Source organism: Varanus komodoensis, unplaced genomic scaffold (genome assembly GCF_004798865.1).
Source record: "Varanus komodoensis strain SLA01 unplaced genomic scaffold, ASM479886v1 scaffold11, whole genome shotgun sequence".
NCBI classification, from domain to species: domain Eukaryota; kingdom Metazoa; phylum Chordata; class Lepidosauria; order Squamata; family Varanidae; genus Varanus; species Varanus komodoensis.
Window position 1 is genome coordinate 16,554,468 of NW_025335317.1, and position 17,526 is coordinate 16,571,993.

At 39.0% G+C, this 17,526-nt stretch overlaps 1 protein-coding gene across 1 annotated transcript in view; it reads left to right on the plus strand.

Annotated features, from left to right (window-relative positions):
* Window positions 1–17,526, plus strand: part of DDX21 (DExD-box helicase 21) — a 23,928-nt gene that overhangs the window by 3,835 nt on the left and 2,567 nt on the right. The window contains exons 2-14 of the mRNA XM_044420463.1: window positions 1,589–1,834; window positions 3,398–3,473; window positions 5,099–5,277; window positions 6,284–6,401; window positions 7,207–7,392; window positions 7,970–8,115; window positions 8,253–8,402; window positions 11,170–11,331; window positions 12,155–12,274; window positions 12,447–12,520; window positions 13,373–13,532; window positions 15,674–15,808; window positions 16,405–16,449. Of these exons, the coding sequence (XP_044276398.1) occupies window positions 1,589–1,834; window positions 3,398–3,473; window positions 5,099–5,277; window positions 6,284–6,401; window positions 7,207–7,392; window positions 7,970–8,115; window positions 8,253–8,402; window positions 11,170–11,331; window positions 12,155–12,274; window positions 12,447–12,520; window positions 13,373–13,532; window positions 15,674–15,808; window positions 16,405–16,449 (1,797 nt within the window). The remainder of the gene's footprint in view (window positions 1–1,588; window positions 1,835–3,397; window positions 3,474–5,098; window positions 5,278–6,283; window positions 6,402–7,206; window positions 7,393–7,969; window positions 8,116–8,252; window positions 8,403–11,169; window positions 11,332–12,154; window positions 12,275–12,446; window positions 12,521–13,372; window positions 13,533–15,673; window positions 15,809–16,404; window positions 16,450–17,526) is intronic.

Here is a 17,526-nt window from a genome sequence, read left to right on the forward strand (position 1 = left end):
CAACTTCAGCCTCTTCAGCACCAGTGGTTGGGGCATAGACTTGGACTACTGTGAAGTTGAATGGTTTTCCTTGGATTTGAACTGAGATCATTCTGTCATTTTGGAGGTTGTATCCCAGTACTGCTTTTCCTACTCTTTTATTGACTATGAAGGCTACTCCATTTCTTCTGAGGGATTCTTGCCTGCAGTAGTATACCTGATGGTCATCTGAATTAAATTCACTCATTCCTGTCCATTTTAGTTCACTGATTCCTAAGGTGTCGATGCTCAGTCTTGTCATCTCTTGTTTGGCCACATCCAGCTTGCCTTGATTCATGGATCTTCCATTCCAGGTTCCTATGGAGTATAGATCTTTACAGCATTGGACTCTCCTTTCACCACCAGATACATCTGCAACTGAGTGTCCTTGCAGTTTTGACCCAGCTGCTTCATTCTTTCTGGCACTACTAGTAGTAGCCCTCCGCTCTTCCCCAGTAGCATATTGGACACCTTCCGACCTGAGGGGCTCAATTTCCAGTGTCATATCTTTTTGTCTTTTGATACTGTCCATGGGGTTTTCATGGCAAAGATACTGGAGTGCGTTGCCATTTCCTTCTCCAGTGGATCACGTTTTGTCAGAGCTCTCTGCTATGACCTGTCCGTCTTGGGTGGCCCTGCATGGCATAGCTCATAGCTTCATTGAGCTATACAAGCCCCTTCTCCACGACAAGGCCACGAAGGAGACAGTAATCCTACAGAATGAGAAATAAGAGCAAACAAGACATTGCAAGTTATATCTTGTAATCCTTGCTAGTATTAAGCTTGTGAACTAAGACTGAAAAAACTATGTAACTAACCTTGCTGCTCTTATTTCAAACTCTTTATTTCAGATACCTGCAACAAATGTTAAACTTCCTGCATCAAAACAAACAAAATTAAAAATCAACTTCCACAGATGTGGCTTGTGAAGGGGATGTATTTGCATATACATTGGCATTTTTAAAAAAGCTGATCACAGTTTTGTAAGAGTTTTACGACGTGCTTCATTTTTAGCTTGTCATTCCTTAATAATTCTTTTCTTGCATCCTGACCACCAAAAAAGGAGGGGGTTAGTATGATATAAGATAGACATCGGAGGAGTGTTAACTATGACACTACTTCTCCCATAATCCATTTATGAGGGAAAATTGATTTAACAGGTAGTTGAAATTTAACTTAAACAAGCAGGAAAGTCAGATGAGTTGTAAAAAGAGATGGAAGATTGTGTATCTTTAAATCTTATTAACTTTAAAAAGGCAAAAGTGAGGAAAGAAGAAAACATGATGATTTCTTCTCTGGTCAGTTTCTAGAGCAGGGGTAGCTAACATGGTAATGCTTAGAATTATAGTTCCCATAATCCTTGGACACTGGTTATGATCACTGAGGTGGTAGGAGTTGTAATAGTCCAAAAGATTTGGTGGGCACCACGTCATGCACTTTTGTTTTAGAATGTGGCATAGCTTTTGTAACTAACAATAAATAATGAGAAAGATATGGTTTACTCTGGAAATAAGTGGATCCTGTATGTGCTGATCTAAAATTATTTTCTGTTAATATTTTTGCTTTTCAGAAGGATAAAAAAGCTAAACACGAGAAACTGAAGCAAGAATTTCTACCAGAGGAAAATGAGTTGTCCGATTCAGAGCTGGAGCCTCCAAAACCAAAGAAAAAGAAAAAGAAAGTAGAAGATGATATTGAATCCATAATTGCAGAACATAAGACAACATTCCCCATGAGCAATGGCATCGCTCACTCAAACAAACAGATTAATTCTGGTGAAGAAACAAATACAGAGGGTGAAAATGACCCAGATGAGGTGAGATGCTGCCTTCAGGCCCTTCATTTTGGCTAGTTAATTGGTTTGATCAATTCAATAAATACTATAAAGGGGGAAAATAGGTATCACAGAGAGAACTGAGGGAATAGGGCAGATGACTCTTTGTGATGCTTATTTTTTAAAAGATGGAATAAAGTGCACTGGGTGAAAAAGATCACTGAATGATCTCATGAGCCGATACAGGGTGAGCAATTTTATTTCCAAGCAGTATTGGTGCTTCCCTTTTAAATCCCTGTGTGGCATGGGACTAGGGTTGGGTACTTGAAGGAATGCCTTTTCTCACATCAGCTGCCCATATCCTGAGATCACCTGCAGGGGCTCTCCTTGTTTTTAGTTTCTGAGTTCCAACTGTATATAATGGTTCCATTCAATTCCAAAGAATTGGGCTGTATGTTTCATTATTTCTGAACTGAAACACAGAAAAATGAATGTTAGGATAAAGGGTTGTTTCATTGATGTTGTGGCAGCAAATACTTGGGCAGAACACCTTAGGGTCCCCAGACACTGACTAGAGGGCCATAGGATTCCTAGTTCTGAGGTTGGAAAAGAGCTGTGGGGCTCTCCCCACACAGTTGGGACAGAAAGAACCAAGCTCGCTGCTTCTCTGAACTTACAAGTATCCACAGGAGAGTGATTTATAGAGGAAAGAGAAAATACATTTTATTTTAGTGGTGCCTCAGACTTTTTCCTGCTCATTCTGGAGTGCTACAGTGAGATGACTGAAATAGGCCCTCTAGCTGCTTTGCAGAGCAGGGGACATACAAAGGTCACTGTTGGCTCTGTGCTCCTCCCAGTCTGCCTATAATGCTTTGAGTTTGGAGGGCCCCACTGGATTATGCCTTATCCAAATATTTGAGCCTTCCCTATAGCTATTTTTTATTGCTTATATAATTTGATTTCATATACTTAGGCTTTCATGTGTATAAAACTTATTTAAAAAGTGAATCTGCTCAAACTACATGTATGTATTAAAGTTTGCATCCCACATCTTGAATTCAGAGTGGTCATAGGGCAACAGCTAAAAATCTATTAATACAACTTAACTGTAATAGAAAAATGCAGAAATACAACACAAAGTAAAAATCGCAGCAGTTAAGTGGCATCATAAAGTTGATTTAAAAACAGCCCAATTGATGTTGTAGAGCAAAGGTTTGCATACAGATGGTCCCAATGGGAGCAAGTATGCCTGCAGGTACCCCCTTCTGCTGCAAGAAACCCAGGGATGCCCTAGATTGTTTAAGTGGCAATTGAAGCTGGAACTTTGGGTTGTTCATCTTTCAGACTTGCATTTTGAATGCATGGTTAAAACATGCATTAACTGTGGATTGTTGGTGACATGCAAACTGAATGTATCTTGCTAAAAGAACATTATAGAAACCTTATTTACAGGATATTCTTATATTTCTTGCATTTTGTTCCATTTTTCCCAAATATTTGAGCTTGTGATTACTTTCATCATACACACTCAATTTGGTACTTGCATCACTTTCTGGAATATTTTAATTTTGTAACTAATCTTTTGATTTTCTAAAAATCTAACAGAAGTTGACAGCAGAGCAAAAGGAAGGAGACTTCTCCAATTTTGATATCTCAGAAGCCACTATTAACCTCCTCAAAGGTACAATTTTTCAGTGTTCACATTCTGAAGCCTCTTCCTCCTCATCCTTTTTAAAATTCATACCTGACTAAGTTTGGTAGTCTGTTGTTCTTTCTCAACAGATGAGTGTTACTGGGATTTAGTATAAGTATGCTGGGACAAAGTATACTATTTCTACAAATCCTCTGATGAGTTCTCATTTAGCAGTAATTACCCAGGAAAGAGATATTGGAATCATAATGGAAATTGAATTTTTTAAAATTACATTGCACTATGACAGGGGATAAAAGCAAATTTAGAGTTGGGAATTATTCAGGATTAGAAATAAAATGGCATGTATCGTGCTTTTAGATAGCCTCTCCAGGAAAGTTGTTATGTAACCAATGGTCTCACTGTGTTTAGACTGTGTGTAGATTTAGGTTATCAAACAGGATATACTGCTGGAGAAGAGGCAGAAAAGGACATCTCTGATGTTTGAGGGTAGGAGCCATGTGAATATAGAGTACACAGTTTAGGGACTTCCAGTTTAGAAAGTTCTCAATACTCACAGGCTCTCAAACCAAGAGTGTACATCTTGGGTGCACAACTCACCATCTACTGGGAGTGTACAAGCAGCAGTGTACCTCTGAGTTGTCCTTTGGCAAGGATTTCTGAAGTCATCTTCACCAAGCAACTCTGCAGCAGCTGGGATCACCATTTCTATGCTGTCATTAGCAGCCTGGAAATGGATATCCCCTAGGGTCTCCACAAGTGGGCGAAGCTAAAGCTTGCTTCCAAACTGCTAGTGGCAGTGCAAACACAGCAGTGCCCTTGGGGGTTGCTAGAAGGTGTGCAAGAGGTCTTAGAAAGAGGAGTGTAAGATCATTTTATTATGGAAGCACTAATGTATCTGATTAAGTACAACTTGGTACTCATCTCTAGGTTATATTACTTCTAAAACCACAGCTCCACCTGAGCAGTACCAAAAATTTCTTGTTTTATTGATAAATGTATTTCAATTATATATTGGGTATTCCAAAGCATGTTTTTGTGTTACTACTCATTTTTGCTACTTTTTTAGAAAATTATTTCTGAAACATCTGTTTCATAATTAAACAAATCCTCATAAAGCTAGAATTTGGAGTAATTGGCTATAGATTTAGGGTAGACAGAAATAATATAGTCAGACAATGCATATTTATTGCATAAATGCATATTTTTATATGCATTTAATGCATATTTATGCATTGTTGTTTTATGAATCTGTTGCTTAGATTTCTAGTTTAGATAGATGAGGAGAATTAGACAAATTGATAAGTGGCTTATCAATTTATCTTATAAATGGCTATCAGAGACAAGAACTCCCAGTTGATGGAAACAAATAGGGGATGGAGCATTCATTGTGCTGTGAGTAGCTGAAATATCTTTCTTACTTGGCTGCTCTGGAGTGGGTGTACCTTAATCTAATCCTGCAAGGCAGTTAACATAGTTAATGGAAATGCATGACACTTTGCAATTATGTTCTTTCCTATTTGAATACGAATGTTAGATTTGTTTGCTTGCTGTGAATTTGCTTTTTCTTAAAGTAATTGATGACTGGTTGTCAGCTGTTGAACCATGATAAATTTACATTATTCTAGGTAAAATCTAATTGTTACTTTCCCTAGCTCGTGGAGTGAACTACCTGTTTCCAGTACAAGTAAAGACCTACAGGCCTATAAACGATGGCAAAGATGTGATAGCTCAAGCACGAACTGGAACTGGGAAAACATTTTCTTTTGCCATTCCATTAATTGAAAAACTTCAGAAAGATCCCCAGGAGAGAAAAAGAGGTCGAACACCAAAGGTAGCAAAGTTACTATAAATTTGTAAAGCTTCCTTTATCATGAGGGCAGAGGGAAACAACGGTGATATTTTCCCTCATGATCGCATAGGAGAACTGCATAACTTATCTATTGGATTAGCATTTGTAGTCCTTTTTTGGGCAGGGGAGGAATGAAATTCTTTTTCTTTTTTTGTGAATGGAAAAGCCCTTGTAAGATTCAATTGCCTGCTTCTTGAGGGAGCTGGAAAAGATGTGAAGTGATTGCAAGTAAACTGAATGACCAAGTTGTTTTGGATAAGTCGGTTGAGGATGAAACAAAAACAAAGTTGAGGAAACACTAATGTAACATGAAACAGTTGGATGTTTCATGCAGTGAATACAGGCTTTCTTCATATGGTGAAGTTGCAAAATCATTGAACTGGGAGATCTGTTTAATAATTAAACCTAGTGAGCAGTTGGTTAATGGTGGTCAGAATGACTTGATAACCCCTGAAATGTAAGGGAAACATTCAAAACTTGAATTGGGAAGGTGCGGCATATTAAAACATGTTCAGGCCAGAACATTTTGTGTAGCTTCTCCAGAAAAGTTGTTGAACACTTATACAGATGAGTTACTATTGATACCTTGACAACAGCCAATACTGGCTTAGAAGAAAGTTCTGTAAGGACTGCAAGAACTTCCAAGTTTGTATATAACTGAACAGAAGACAAGTGTGTATTGTATTTACATTCTGTCTTCTTGCTTTTTAAGTTGGTATTTTGGAAGTATCTGTGTAGATGCACATATGTTCATACTTTGTATTTTTCTTACTGTTTTATTAAGAACACTGCTGCTGGAGAATGGAGGGGTTTTATTTACTGTTGTAAAGGAGTGCTTGTACAGGCACAAAAGTATTTTCTAGTAAAAGTAACTTAACTGAAATTGAGATCAAAAGATAATTCTGTCTGTTGTCCAGCATGCCATTTGTGATACCTGTATTTCTAACTGGGGTGTGTGTGTGTGTGTGTGTGTGTGTGTTAAACTTAGGTGCTAGTTCTTGCCCCAACAAGAGAGCTGGCAATACAAGTAGCCAAAGACTTCAAAGATGTCACAAAGAAACTCTCAGTGGCTTGCTTCTATGGAGGAACAGCGTACAATGGACAAAGTAAGAAATCACAAGGAGATGTGTTTTTGGTGGTGGCACCACATTTAAGGAGCCTTTGTGGGGGTGGGGTAGAGAACAATTGAAATGTGAAGAATAGTGTTAATTTTTATTAGGTAAGACTAGAAGACTTTGTGCTGAATGCATGAGCAGTATGTTCATCGTTGCTAAAGAGGCATTCATATTACATCCCAGATTTTTTAAAAAATCACGTCATGACTTAGTCTTTGTTGTCTTTAAAGAATGAAGGAAATTGTGTTCATCCATCCTAAAAAAAAAAACTTGTGATACTTTGCTGAGCTCAGGGAGGTGTGAAATTTGAAAGTGGTGTTCAGGGCATCTTTGTCACCTGACATAGTATTTATTTATTTATTTATTTTATTTAGAACCTTTATATGCCGTCCCCTCATGCCTCGGCATTTCGGGACGGCTTACAATGTAGGTGAGGAGGTACATCAAATGCCGAAGGTATGGAGAGAATCACAGCTCCGTTTCCTTTGAAATAAACTCTACCATTTTTAAAGGAATCACTTCCAAGTGCATTGGGTTTCAGCCTTAGATTATTGTATTTCTAATGTTAAATGATTGGCAAATTAAAAAACAAGCTTCTGAATGAGAATATTTTTTAATCTGGCATGAGGGTTTGGGAATATTCCAAAGTACTGTCTTGCAGATCTTGGATATTGGAGATGACTGTCCTATTAAAGGCAGCATTTTTAAATGTGCCATTCAACTTCAGATGCACTGTGTCACAACCTTTGAAATTAAGTCTAGAAGTTTGATACATAGGTCTCGCTGTTCCTTTCAGTGGATGCAATTCGAAATGGAATTGACATCTTGGTTGGGACTCCAGGACGAATCAAAGACCACCTTCAGAATGGAAAGTTGGACATTTCCAATCTACAGCATGTTGTCTTGGATGAAGTTGATCAGATGTTGGACATGGGTTTTGCTGAACAAGTAGAGGAAATCTTAGCTTATGCGTATAAGAAAGGTAATATGTCATCTGTGTCACATCAGGTTGTAGAAATCTTTTGAATTTGAATTAATTAGCTGAAAAGTTGCTCTGTTGCAGTACACCTTGAGTTAGAATGAAATCTGCTCTAACCTGAAGTCTGAGTACTTTGATCGAATGTCTAAATTCTTTCTTGAATTGGTGTGCAGGTGCTCAATGCAGGAAAGCCAATTGTTCATTTCTGTCCTTGATTTTATATCAGTGGACTTCACTTGCTAAATATAATTTGAGTACAAGATACAGAATAGCCCATTTATGAAGAAATAAACTATATGAACTTTGGACTCAAATTATTAAATAAACTATGATACACTATATGAGTAAGGAACATATGCTTGGCTTCCATTATCCTTTTTACCTATTTCTGTCTAAATGTACTTTGAGAAGTTATATATAAGAATTAGCAGTAAATATGGCATATAGTCATTTAATTTTTCCTTCTTTTATTCTGGCTCTGCTTACTAAAAATTACAGGGATTTAGTTTTGAAAATATCTTTGTTCTGTTATTGTGGTTAGCTTTGATCTTTTATGACATAAAATATATTTCTATTAAAGATTCTGAAGACAATCCCCAGACATTGCTCTTTTCTGCAACTTGCCCACATTGGGTTTATGATGTAGCAAAAAAATACATGAAATCCAGATACGAGCAAATCGATCTTATTGGAAAGCGAACTCAAAAGACTGCTATGACTGTAGAGGTATGCATTTTTTCCTAGTAAAACAAGCAGAACTATGTATTTGGGGGGGGGGTGTATGAGAGAGACGGAGTAGGAGAGAGTTCTGCATAGTCTTTTCTGCTTTTTCATTACTAATCGGCAATGTTGTTTTCTGACAGCATTTGGCTATTGAGTGTCATTGGTCCCAAAGAGCTGCAGTCATTGGAGATGTCATTCAAGTCTACAGTGGCAGTCATGGACGAACCATCATCTTTTGTGAGACAAAAAAGGAGGCAACTGAATTAGCCCTGAATGCCTCAATAAAACAGGTGCAGTGTCTCTAGTGTTTAGAAAGGAATTCTATAAATTTAACTTTCTTAAGTTAATTGTAGGGTGACCAGAAAGTATTGACAAGAAATTCTTGGATCCTGAACTCAAAATATGCTTTCCCCCCAGAATGTTTTATTAACTTAATTTAAATTTGTTAGATCAAATTTAATTGATCCAGCTTCCCCATAACTGAAATAATGTGACTCCCCACAACTTTTCCAACATATTGTAGGGTGCCATCCAATGTGCTTCCCAAAATCTTCTGAAACCAATTGAACGCAGGAGAAGCTTGGAGGCAGAGATTGCTTTCTTGCTTCTCTCTCTGCAAAAGGCAGTGACAACCAGTTTTGGCTGCATGTGTCTTTTGCCCCTGCTCACAAGGAAAGGGGCAAATCTTTCCTCCCTATCCCCCTTTCAACTAGCTGCAAAACAAAAACAAAAAAACATGCCGACTGTGAGGTCAGGGGAGGCACTCTGAAGTCAGTCCCAGCTCTGACCCTGGAATGCATTTCTGAGGTTGTAGCTGGGATTTCCATACTGTGGCTGCATTCACATGTAACACTAAACCGTGTCATGGTTACCATGTGGGATGGTACCTTACCCTGTGTCTTGGGTTCAGACAGGTATGTGATTTCCATGTTTGTATGGTTTCCACTATTTTCCATCTTTCCTCCTGATGATGACTGATATCCCATCAGCCCCCACAGCTGAAATTAAATTCCAGGAAGCACTGCTCCTCCCTGCATTGCCTATGTCTCCTTCATTGGCCCACAGGCTCCCCTGGACATGGTCTCAGTCAGCCGTTGCTGGAGTTTTTATTCCCCTGCTGCTCAAAAGAAGCAACTGTCTACTCACCAGAGCAGCACTGTTGCTCTGAAATAGCACTACGGGAGCATTTCCGTGTGCTACCACACTCAGGGCCAACAAACAAACATACCCACACTCACTTTCCTTATTGCTCCTTTCTTGTTCCACATCTGTATGCTTCCCCAAGTGCAGGAACTGCACTTCCTAGAAGGGACTGCCTTCCCCCTGCAGCCAGTCACATGGAGCCCATCTGTGTGGAATGGAGGTAATGCATCCTGCTGGGAATAGTTTCCTGAGAAGTGTGTTGGCATCTGGGAAGGTTTCTCAGCTGGCTGCTAGGGATGTGTTTGTCCTAAAGTTGTGGTGGACTGGCTAGGGGACAGGGGGCTTGTTGACAGTCCTGAGGAATGTCAGGCAAGTGATAGGAGCAAAGCAGAGCTTGTGAGACTTGGGCTTTCCAAAGCATTGCCCATGTGCAGCCTGCATGTTCTTGTATAGACAACTTCCCCTGAAGGAGAGTGCTGGTTGCATAAGTAATCCATATACTAGGCAGTTCCAGACACCACCACCTGCAGTGACCAGACAGGAGCATCAAGCATGACTGTTTCCAAAGTCATTGCTGCTGGAGGCAGCACAGCACAATGCAATGCCCTGCTGCCACCAAAATTTCAAATCTGCAGGTAGACAGCTGAAAAGAGCATGCAGAAAAAGAAGAAAAAAATGAGCTCAGAGTGGCCAGTCAGAGTGCTGCTGGATGCAAGTCAGCAATTGCTAGGCAGATTTGGCCAGCAGCAAGTGCAGGCAGGAGCATCTGCTGCAGCTGTGGCCACTCTTTGCACATGACTCATATGGAAGAAAAATGGAAACTATGCAGAAATGTGGTGTCAGAGTTTGTGGCCAAGACATGGGCAGCCATAGACAAGACAAGACGAGCAACAGAGGCACCAGGACCAGGGGAACAAAATTTTGGGAAAGACAAGAGTCCAAACACAAGGTTCAGTGGAAAGGCCAAGTCATAGCCATGGTACAGCCAAGATCAGAAACCAGAAGAATGCTTGAGGGCAGAAGGAAGATGTGGTCAGGAAAAAGCCAAGGATCAGGAACAAGGTGGACAAACAGATGCTCAGGTGCCTTGGACAGGATAACGGGGGGAGACATGGCATGGCAGGAACCAGATGCAGCAAGGGTTGGGCAAGAAGCAGGAGCTGAACTACAGCTGCCAGGAAGCCCTGCGTTACTGAGGCAACACAGTGAAATAGGATACAGGTCGGGCAGGAGGCAGGCACAGCATGGAAAGGCAGGAACCGGGAGCAGGAATGATCAAGGCAAGGTGCAGGCACAACAGCAAGCAGAGGGACATAAGTCACGTTAAAGCATGGGAACCATAGCATGGACCATGGTTTCTCTGTGTGGTTACATGAGACCATCCTTACCATGCACCACCATAGTTGCTGGGTTCTGACCGAAAGACAAGCCATGCCAGGATGGTTTGTCGTCATAACTGAGCCTGGCCAGTATCTTGCAGCCATAGGATTGTCCCCTTACAGTGCCATTTCAGCTGTTACATAATGCAATATATTTATTATTTATTTATTACAGACGTTTATATCCCGTCCTTCCTCCAAGCGCTCAGGATGGCTTACAGAATATAAAATTACAATATAAAACCTCAGTTATTAAAACAATATAAAATAACACATCATGAACTTAAGTAAAAGGAGGAATATTGTGTTTTCTTCATTGAGCTGTCTGGGACAACATACATTAAACTTTGGGATGAAAATACAGGCAGAAAACAGTGCTTTCTTTAAACAGATAAAAGTAGATACTTTATAACTTGGGACAGATACTAGTGTCATCCAAAATATGTGATTCCTTATTTAAAATGCTTTGAAAAAAGATGGATATTGTGATTCTTATTACTTGAGCAGTTTCTTCCATAACTTTCTTTTTTCTTAGGATGCACAATCTTTACATGGTGACATCCCACAAAAGCAAAGAGAAATCACTCTGAAAGGCTTCCGTAATGGAACATTTGGAGTCCTTGTTGCAACCAATGTGGCTGCCCGTGGCTTAGATATCCCAGAGGTTGATCTGGTAATACAAAGCTCACCACCAAAGGTACATGATTAATTTTGTGTTCACTTTATAGAGCAGCATCGGGTGAGGTAATGTTTCTTGCTGCAAGTAGCCCAGGAGACAGTTCTCAAACCTAATACAAAGGGGGCCCATCTGTTGAATTGCATTCGGGATTCTTATGTGTTTTTCCCATGTTTCCTTTTGGAGCAGAATTCACTAGTGTGGGAGAGCAAAACACAGCTATAAAATCAGTTGTGTTCTTTCTTTCTTTGTTTGTTTGTTTGTTTGTTTATTAAAACATTTTTATGCCGCCCCATTCGCCGAAGCTTCGGGGCGGCTTTACAATAAAAGTTGTAAAATAAAAGTAAAAGTTCCTTTAAAAGTTAGAGTATAGTTAATCCTAACTTGCACATTCTCATGGTATTTATTTTAGTCAAACTGAACTATTCAAATTTGAACTAATATTAGGTACCCTAGTATCATCAAAGCAGTATTAAAATTGTTGTGTATGTGTTTGAATTCTCCTTTTGCAGATAAATAGTAAGATTCACTCAAATGTAGTTTTATTGTCAGGAAGCCTTTAACAGCAGGTAAAGTGTCTTAGATCTAGTCTTAGGAATGCATACAATATGTAGTTGGAGAGCTTAACCTCTCAGCCTTATAGGGTACTTGTTTAGGCAAGTCATAACTTTAGCTTCTACACAATTTCCACAAAGTTTCTGCAGTTTTCATTATTGCTCTTAGTCTGTCTGCCTTTACATGAAGTTAGCTACCTCCCTTTATGTTGATAAATATGACATCTTGCATTCATTGTAGCTTGTTGGTAAAAAAAATGTAACCATTTCTCAAATTTTAATTTATAAAGGATGTGGACTCTTACATTCATCGTTCTGGGCGCACAGGCCGTGCTGGAAGAAATGGCATATGCATCTGTTTCTATCAGCGCAAAGAAGATCATCAGCTAAGACAAGTAGAACAAAAAGCGGTAATTATCTCTATATTTTTCATAGCTTTTGTGTCATTTGTGAGTTAGGAACCTAAGGCACAGCATAGTTTACACACTGAAAAATACTGTAAGTGTTCATACTTGCTATCACAATGTCAGCACAGCTAATTCTGTGACCAGCTTTATTAAGCAATTTGTCCTATAATTTCAGGGGATTACATTTAAACGTGTAGGTGTTCCAACAGCAACAGAGATCATTAAAGCTTCCAGTAAAGATGCAATTAGGTATGTTTATTTACGGTTTATTTTGGTCTTTAAGCCTTAAAGTTAATGTCTGTATCTGTTTGCATTGAAAAATCTGTGTTCCAGAGAATTTGTGTTTACTGCTTTCCTTAATTACCAAGGTTTCATTTTTATGTATATGTGCATCTGTCATTTTATTTTAAGCTCTAAGTTGTTTTGCTGCAGAAATATATATAGAGTCATTGAAATTATCTGTCCAAGCAACAACAACAGTACATTCTATCTCAAAGTACATCTTGATAATGGAAATACCATTAATTTCGAACATTAAATTATACAGTAAAAGTAAATTAGCAACATAGAGATTGCTTTTCATATAATAAATTTTGAGAATTGTATCAAATTGAATTCTATTGATTTTAGTAATCTTACAGGTTTTTTGAGAATAAAACTATGTAAGTCTGAACAGTTTAAAGCAGTGTATCAGGTAAATGTAGTGAAATCTCTTAAAGATTTGTTTAAGTATTCAGCCTTTTAACATCATTGGGAACATTTTCTTAACATTTACAGATTAAGAATTCTGCTTAACTACCTTCTCTTTATTTAGCTCACTTACAGGAACAATAATACTGGTGTTCATTCTGGTTAGGAAAACACATGATAATGAAAGCTTTGGTCAGCCGGGCAGAGTAGAATCTAAGATTCCAAAGCTCCAGTCTTGAACATGATTATTCAGAAGTTAAGTTCCACTGTTCTATTGGGCTTACTCTTTAATTAGTTCCAGGATTTTATCTTGTTCAACTGTGCTTACTTGGATGATTCATATGTTAATGACATGTCTAATTTTAAACTTCAGTTGTTTTATATACACTGACCTTAAAACATTGTATTCAGATTTTTAGATTCTGTTCCTCCGTCTGCTATCAACTACTTCAGACAATCTGCTGAAAGACTTATAGAAGAAAAGGGAGCAGTGGAAGCTCTTGCTGCAGCATTGGCCCATATTTCAGGAGCTACTTCCATTGAACAACGTTCTTTGCTTAACTCTGATGTGGTAAATAATAGCTTACATAATCCAAGGGACTATTTATTCATTAACTTGATTTATATGCTACCCCATTAGCCATAAGGCTCTTTGGGCAGCTCACAACATACGTAATCAAATACAACAGTACAATAATATCCACAATTTACAATAAAGCCAGTAATAACAGTAAAATCAATAAATATAATAACTGATAAAATTAAAAATAGACTCAAATAACGTAAAATAACTAAAATGAAATGACATGAGAAAATGTGAAATGATAATGGAAAATAACATAGTAAGCCAATTGAAACAAAAAGCAAAATGTACATAACTAACATATCTAGTATTAAAATCATGTAACAGCAGCAGCAGTTGTCACTGTTAAAAATCTTTTAAAACCATTACCAAAAATAATTCAAAATAAATTCAACAAATTCAACCACCGAAGTAGTTGCGAAATAGGAATGTTTTTAGTTGGTGTCTAAAAGAATAAAGGCATGACACCAACCTGATCTCCAGTGGGATTGAGTTCCACGATTAAGTATATCCTTATCTTTCTAACATTCTTGAAAGCAAACCCCAAGATTTGTATGACAACACGGACATAACTGGCACACCAATTAATCATTTTCATTTATGTAGTTTATGTTTTCATACCCAATACATTCTCCTCTTGACTACTGCTTATAAATGATTAACCACAGTGGGGAGAGCAGTCCTGTAGACCTGGGTGAGCATCCCAGGGACTATAGGATGACTCAGAAAACTCTTTCCACAGTTGGAAAGCATTGGCAGCATTCTAATCTCAATCTCTTGCAGCCAGTACAGTGTGCCTGTTACATCTCCAGAGCTGGGGAGAGGGGGATGCTCCAGTAGGTGGGGATCAGAGTTGACCATAGAAGCCAGACGCTGAAATATTCTAAGTCTCCTTCAGGCAGTTTCTTCCTTACCTCTCCAAAACACCTTCACTAGATGGACTGAAAAGTCCTTCGAAGCTAAAATAAATTAGAGGAAGAGGAGGCACAGTTTGCCTCGACCATTCCTTCTGCCCTGTAGGCATCAGCCCTGCAAAGTTTACAAATCTTGACTGCTTCCACATTTGCAAGCTTCTAAGCAACAAGGGTTGCTTGGAACATGTAAACATAAGAAGACTCTGCTGGAGGAAACCAGAGGCTTATTTTGTTGAGTATGTGTACCTTTTCTTTAGCAATGAATTCTTTTCTCTCTCCTACCTCTCCCTGTAAATAGTGATTAAGTATTATGTCAGCACCAACATTAACTACTGTTAATAATCAGAGTTCCTGTTTCATCAGGATTTAGAACCTGTTTAAAAGCATTGGCCATAAAGTGCTTTGTGGAAATGAATGATCAGACTAGCCTCCCACAGAGGAGCTACATATTGGATACATCCAGATTTTATTACAGCTGAATATTATGGGCAGAATCCAACAAGCTGTTTATGGCCCTGCTGATTCTGTTTTGTACCACAGGCCACTCTAGGCAATAAATCAAAACTGCATAGGCAATGGATCTTGCCAGTTCCACTGTGCATGTGGGACCCACTTTTATCTTCCTGAGTGCCCCCCGCAGCACCCCCCCCGCTAATGCTTATTTCTAGGAGGCAGTTTGGTAGAGCACCCCCATGTTGCCCTGGAAGTGCTACATCATTGTACAAGCAGTGAGGACTGCTTGCACACCACGATTGGAAGGACAAAAGCGACTTAGCCAGTTGTGAGCCCCCGTTGGATTCTGTCCTAAGTTCATTAATTTTACTGAATCATAGTGGAGCCTTCAATATATTTATTGCAGCTGCCTTATTTTGTTGTGCTAGCAACTCAAGTATTTCTCTGGTGGAGGTTACTGTTGCATAGAATCTATTTTGTTTTTGCTCTCAGTCATGTTCTGGAACGATGTAGCCCTCTCTGCACTGCAAGTAGTTAAAGTTCAAAAGGAAAGTTTCCACTCTAAGAAGTTACCTTGCATTTTATATGGATCTAGTTATCTTATCTTTTGATTGCCCCACGGTATGAATCAAAGAGAAAATGTTTTGTAGGTTTTGGCTGAAATAGAGATCAGTAGGTCTTTGTCAAAACACTTTAACTACCAAATGATAATAGTTTTAAGATATATTTATTATAAACATGTATCATTGCATTGTTTTAAAGGGCTTTGTGACCATGACACTTCAGTGCTCAGTAGAAATGCATACTATTGGCTATGCTTGGCGAAGTCTGAAAGAGCAACTGGGCGAAGACATTGACAGCAAAGTGAGCAGAATGCGCTTTCTCAAGGGAAAAATGGTGAGAAACACTGCCCTGTTGATTTTTAGGTACTGTTGCTTGAACATTTTACAGCATATCCCCCTCTGACCTGGTAATAAAGTCCCAAGCAGAAGCCTTGCACTTGAAAACCAAAATTGTAGGGTATGAGGAGAGGGCTTTTATAAGATTGTGTTTGAGTGTTTTCCTGGAGAGGGAAGTTCAGACACAAAGCTGGTTATTTTATATATAGTATAAAGCATACAAAGCACTTTTTATAGACTTCATATTTTTGCAGGACAGCTTTGTAATACAGTTTATCACTTGCAGTAAGCCCTAATGAATCACAGATGGTTTCGTGCTTCTTCATTTGACTTACATTATACACAGACCATCCTGTATTACCATGGAATAGCCTTTTTAGTTATTTGTGCTGGTCTATAATGCATATATCTTTTACCAGGACGTTAACTAGCTCTGCTTTTATTATCTTCCTTAGAATATATGAAATTTAGTAGGCAGCTTTGTAAAAGAACAGGCACTCATTGCCTGAGAATTGTGTGGTGTTAACCTGTTAATAACTGTCTAATCTCCAAATTATATCTTGTTAAATGACTGACAATGTTATTTGTATTTAGGGTGTGTGTTTTGATATACCTGCAGCTGAACTGAGTAAAATACAGGTAAGGTCTTACTATTCTTCATGTTTATTTTAATGTTGTTGTTGCTGTTAGTCACAAAGTCATGTCTGACCCATCGTGACCCCATGGACAACATTCCTCCAGGCCTTCCTGTCCTCCACCATCCCCCGGAGTCCACTTAAGCTCACACCAACTGCTTCAGTGACTCCATCTAGCCACCTCATCCTCTGCCGTCCCCTTCTTTTGCTGTCAATTGTTCCCAGCATTAGGGCCTTCTCCAGTGAGTCCTTCCTTCTCATTAGGTGGCCAAAGTATTTGAGTTTCATCTTCAGCATCTGGCCTTCTAAAGAGCAGTCAGGGTTGATCTCTTTTAAGATTGGCTGGTTTGATCGCCTTGTAGTCCAAGGAACTCGCAGGAGTCTCCTCCAGCACCACAATTCAAAGGCCTCAATTCTTTGGTGCTCAGCCTTCTTTATGGTCCAGCTTTCACAGCCGTACATTGTATCTGGGAAAACCATAGCCTTGACTATATGCACTTTTGTCGACAGGGTGATGTCTCCTTTTTAGTATGCTGTCTAGATTTGCCATAGCTTTCCTCCCAAGGAGCAAGCATCTTTTAATTTAAGTATTTTATTATATCTTTTCATGTGACAACCCTGAAGAAATGACACTTTGCTACAATGTAAAGTAGTGAGTATACAGCTTGTATAACAGTGTAAATTTGCTGTCCCCTCAAAATAACTCAACACACAGCCATTAATGTCTGAACCGCTGGCAACAAAAGTGTGTACACACCTAAGTGAAACTGTCCAAATGGGGCATTATTAGCCATTTTCCCTCCCCGGTGTCATGTGACTCGTTAGTGTTACAACGTCTCGGGTATGAATGTGGAGCAAGTGTGTTAAATTTGGTGTTATCGCTCCCACTCTCTCATACTGGTCACTGGAAGTTCAACATGGCACCTCATGGCAAAAAACTCTCTGAGGATCTGAAAAAAAGAATTGTTGCTCTACATAAAGATGGCCTAGGCTATAAGAAGATTGCCAAGACCCTGAAACTGAGCTGCAGCACGGTGGCCAAGACCATACAGCGGTTTAACAGGACAGGTCCACTCAGAAC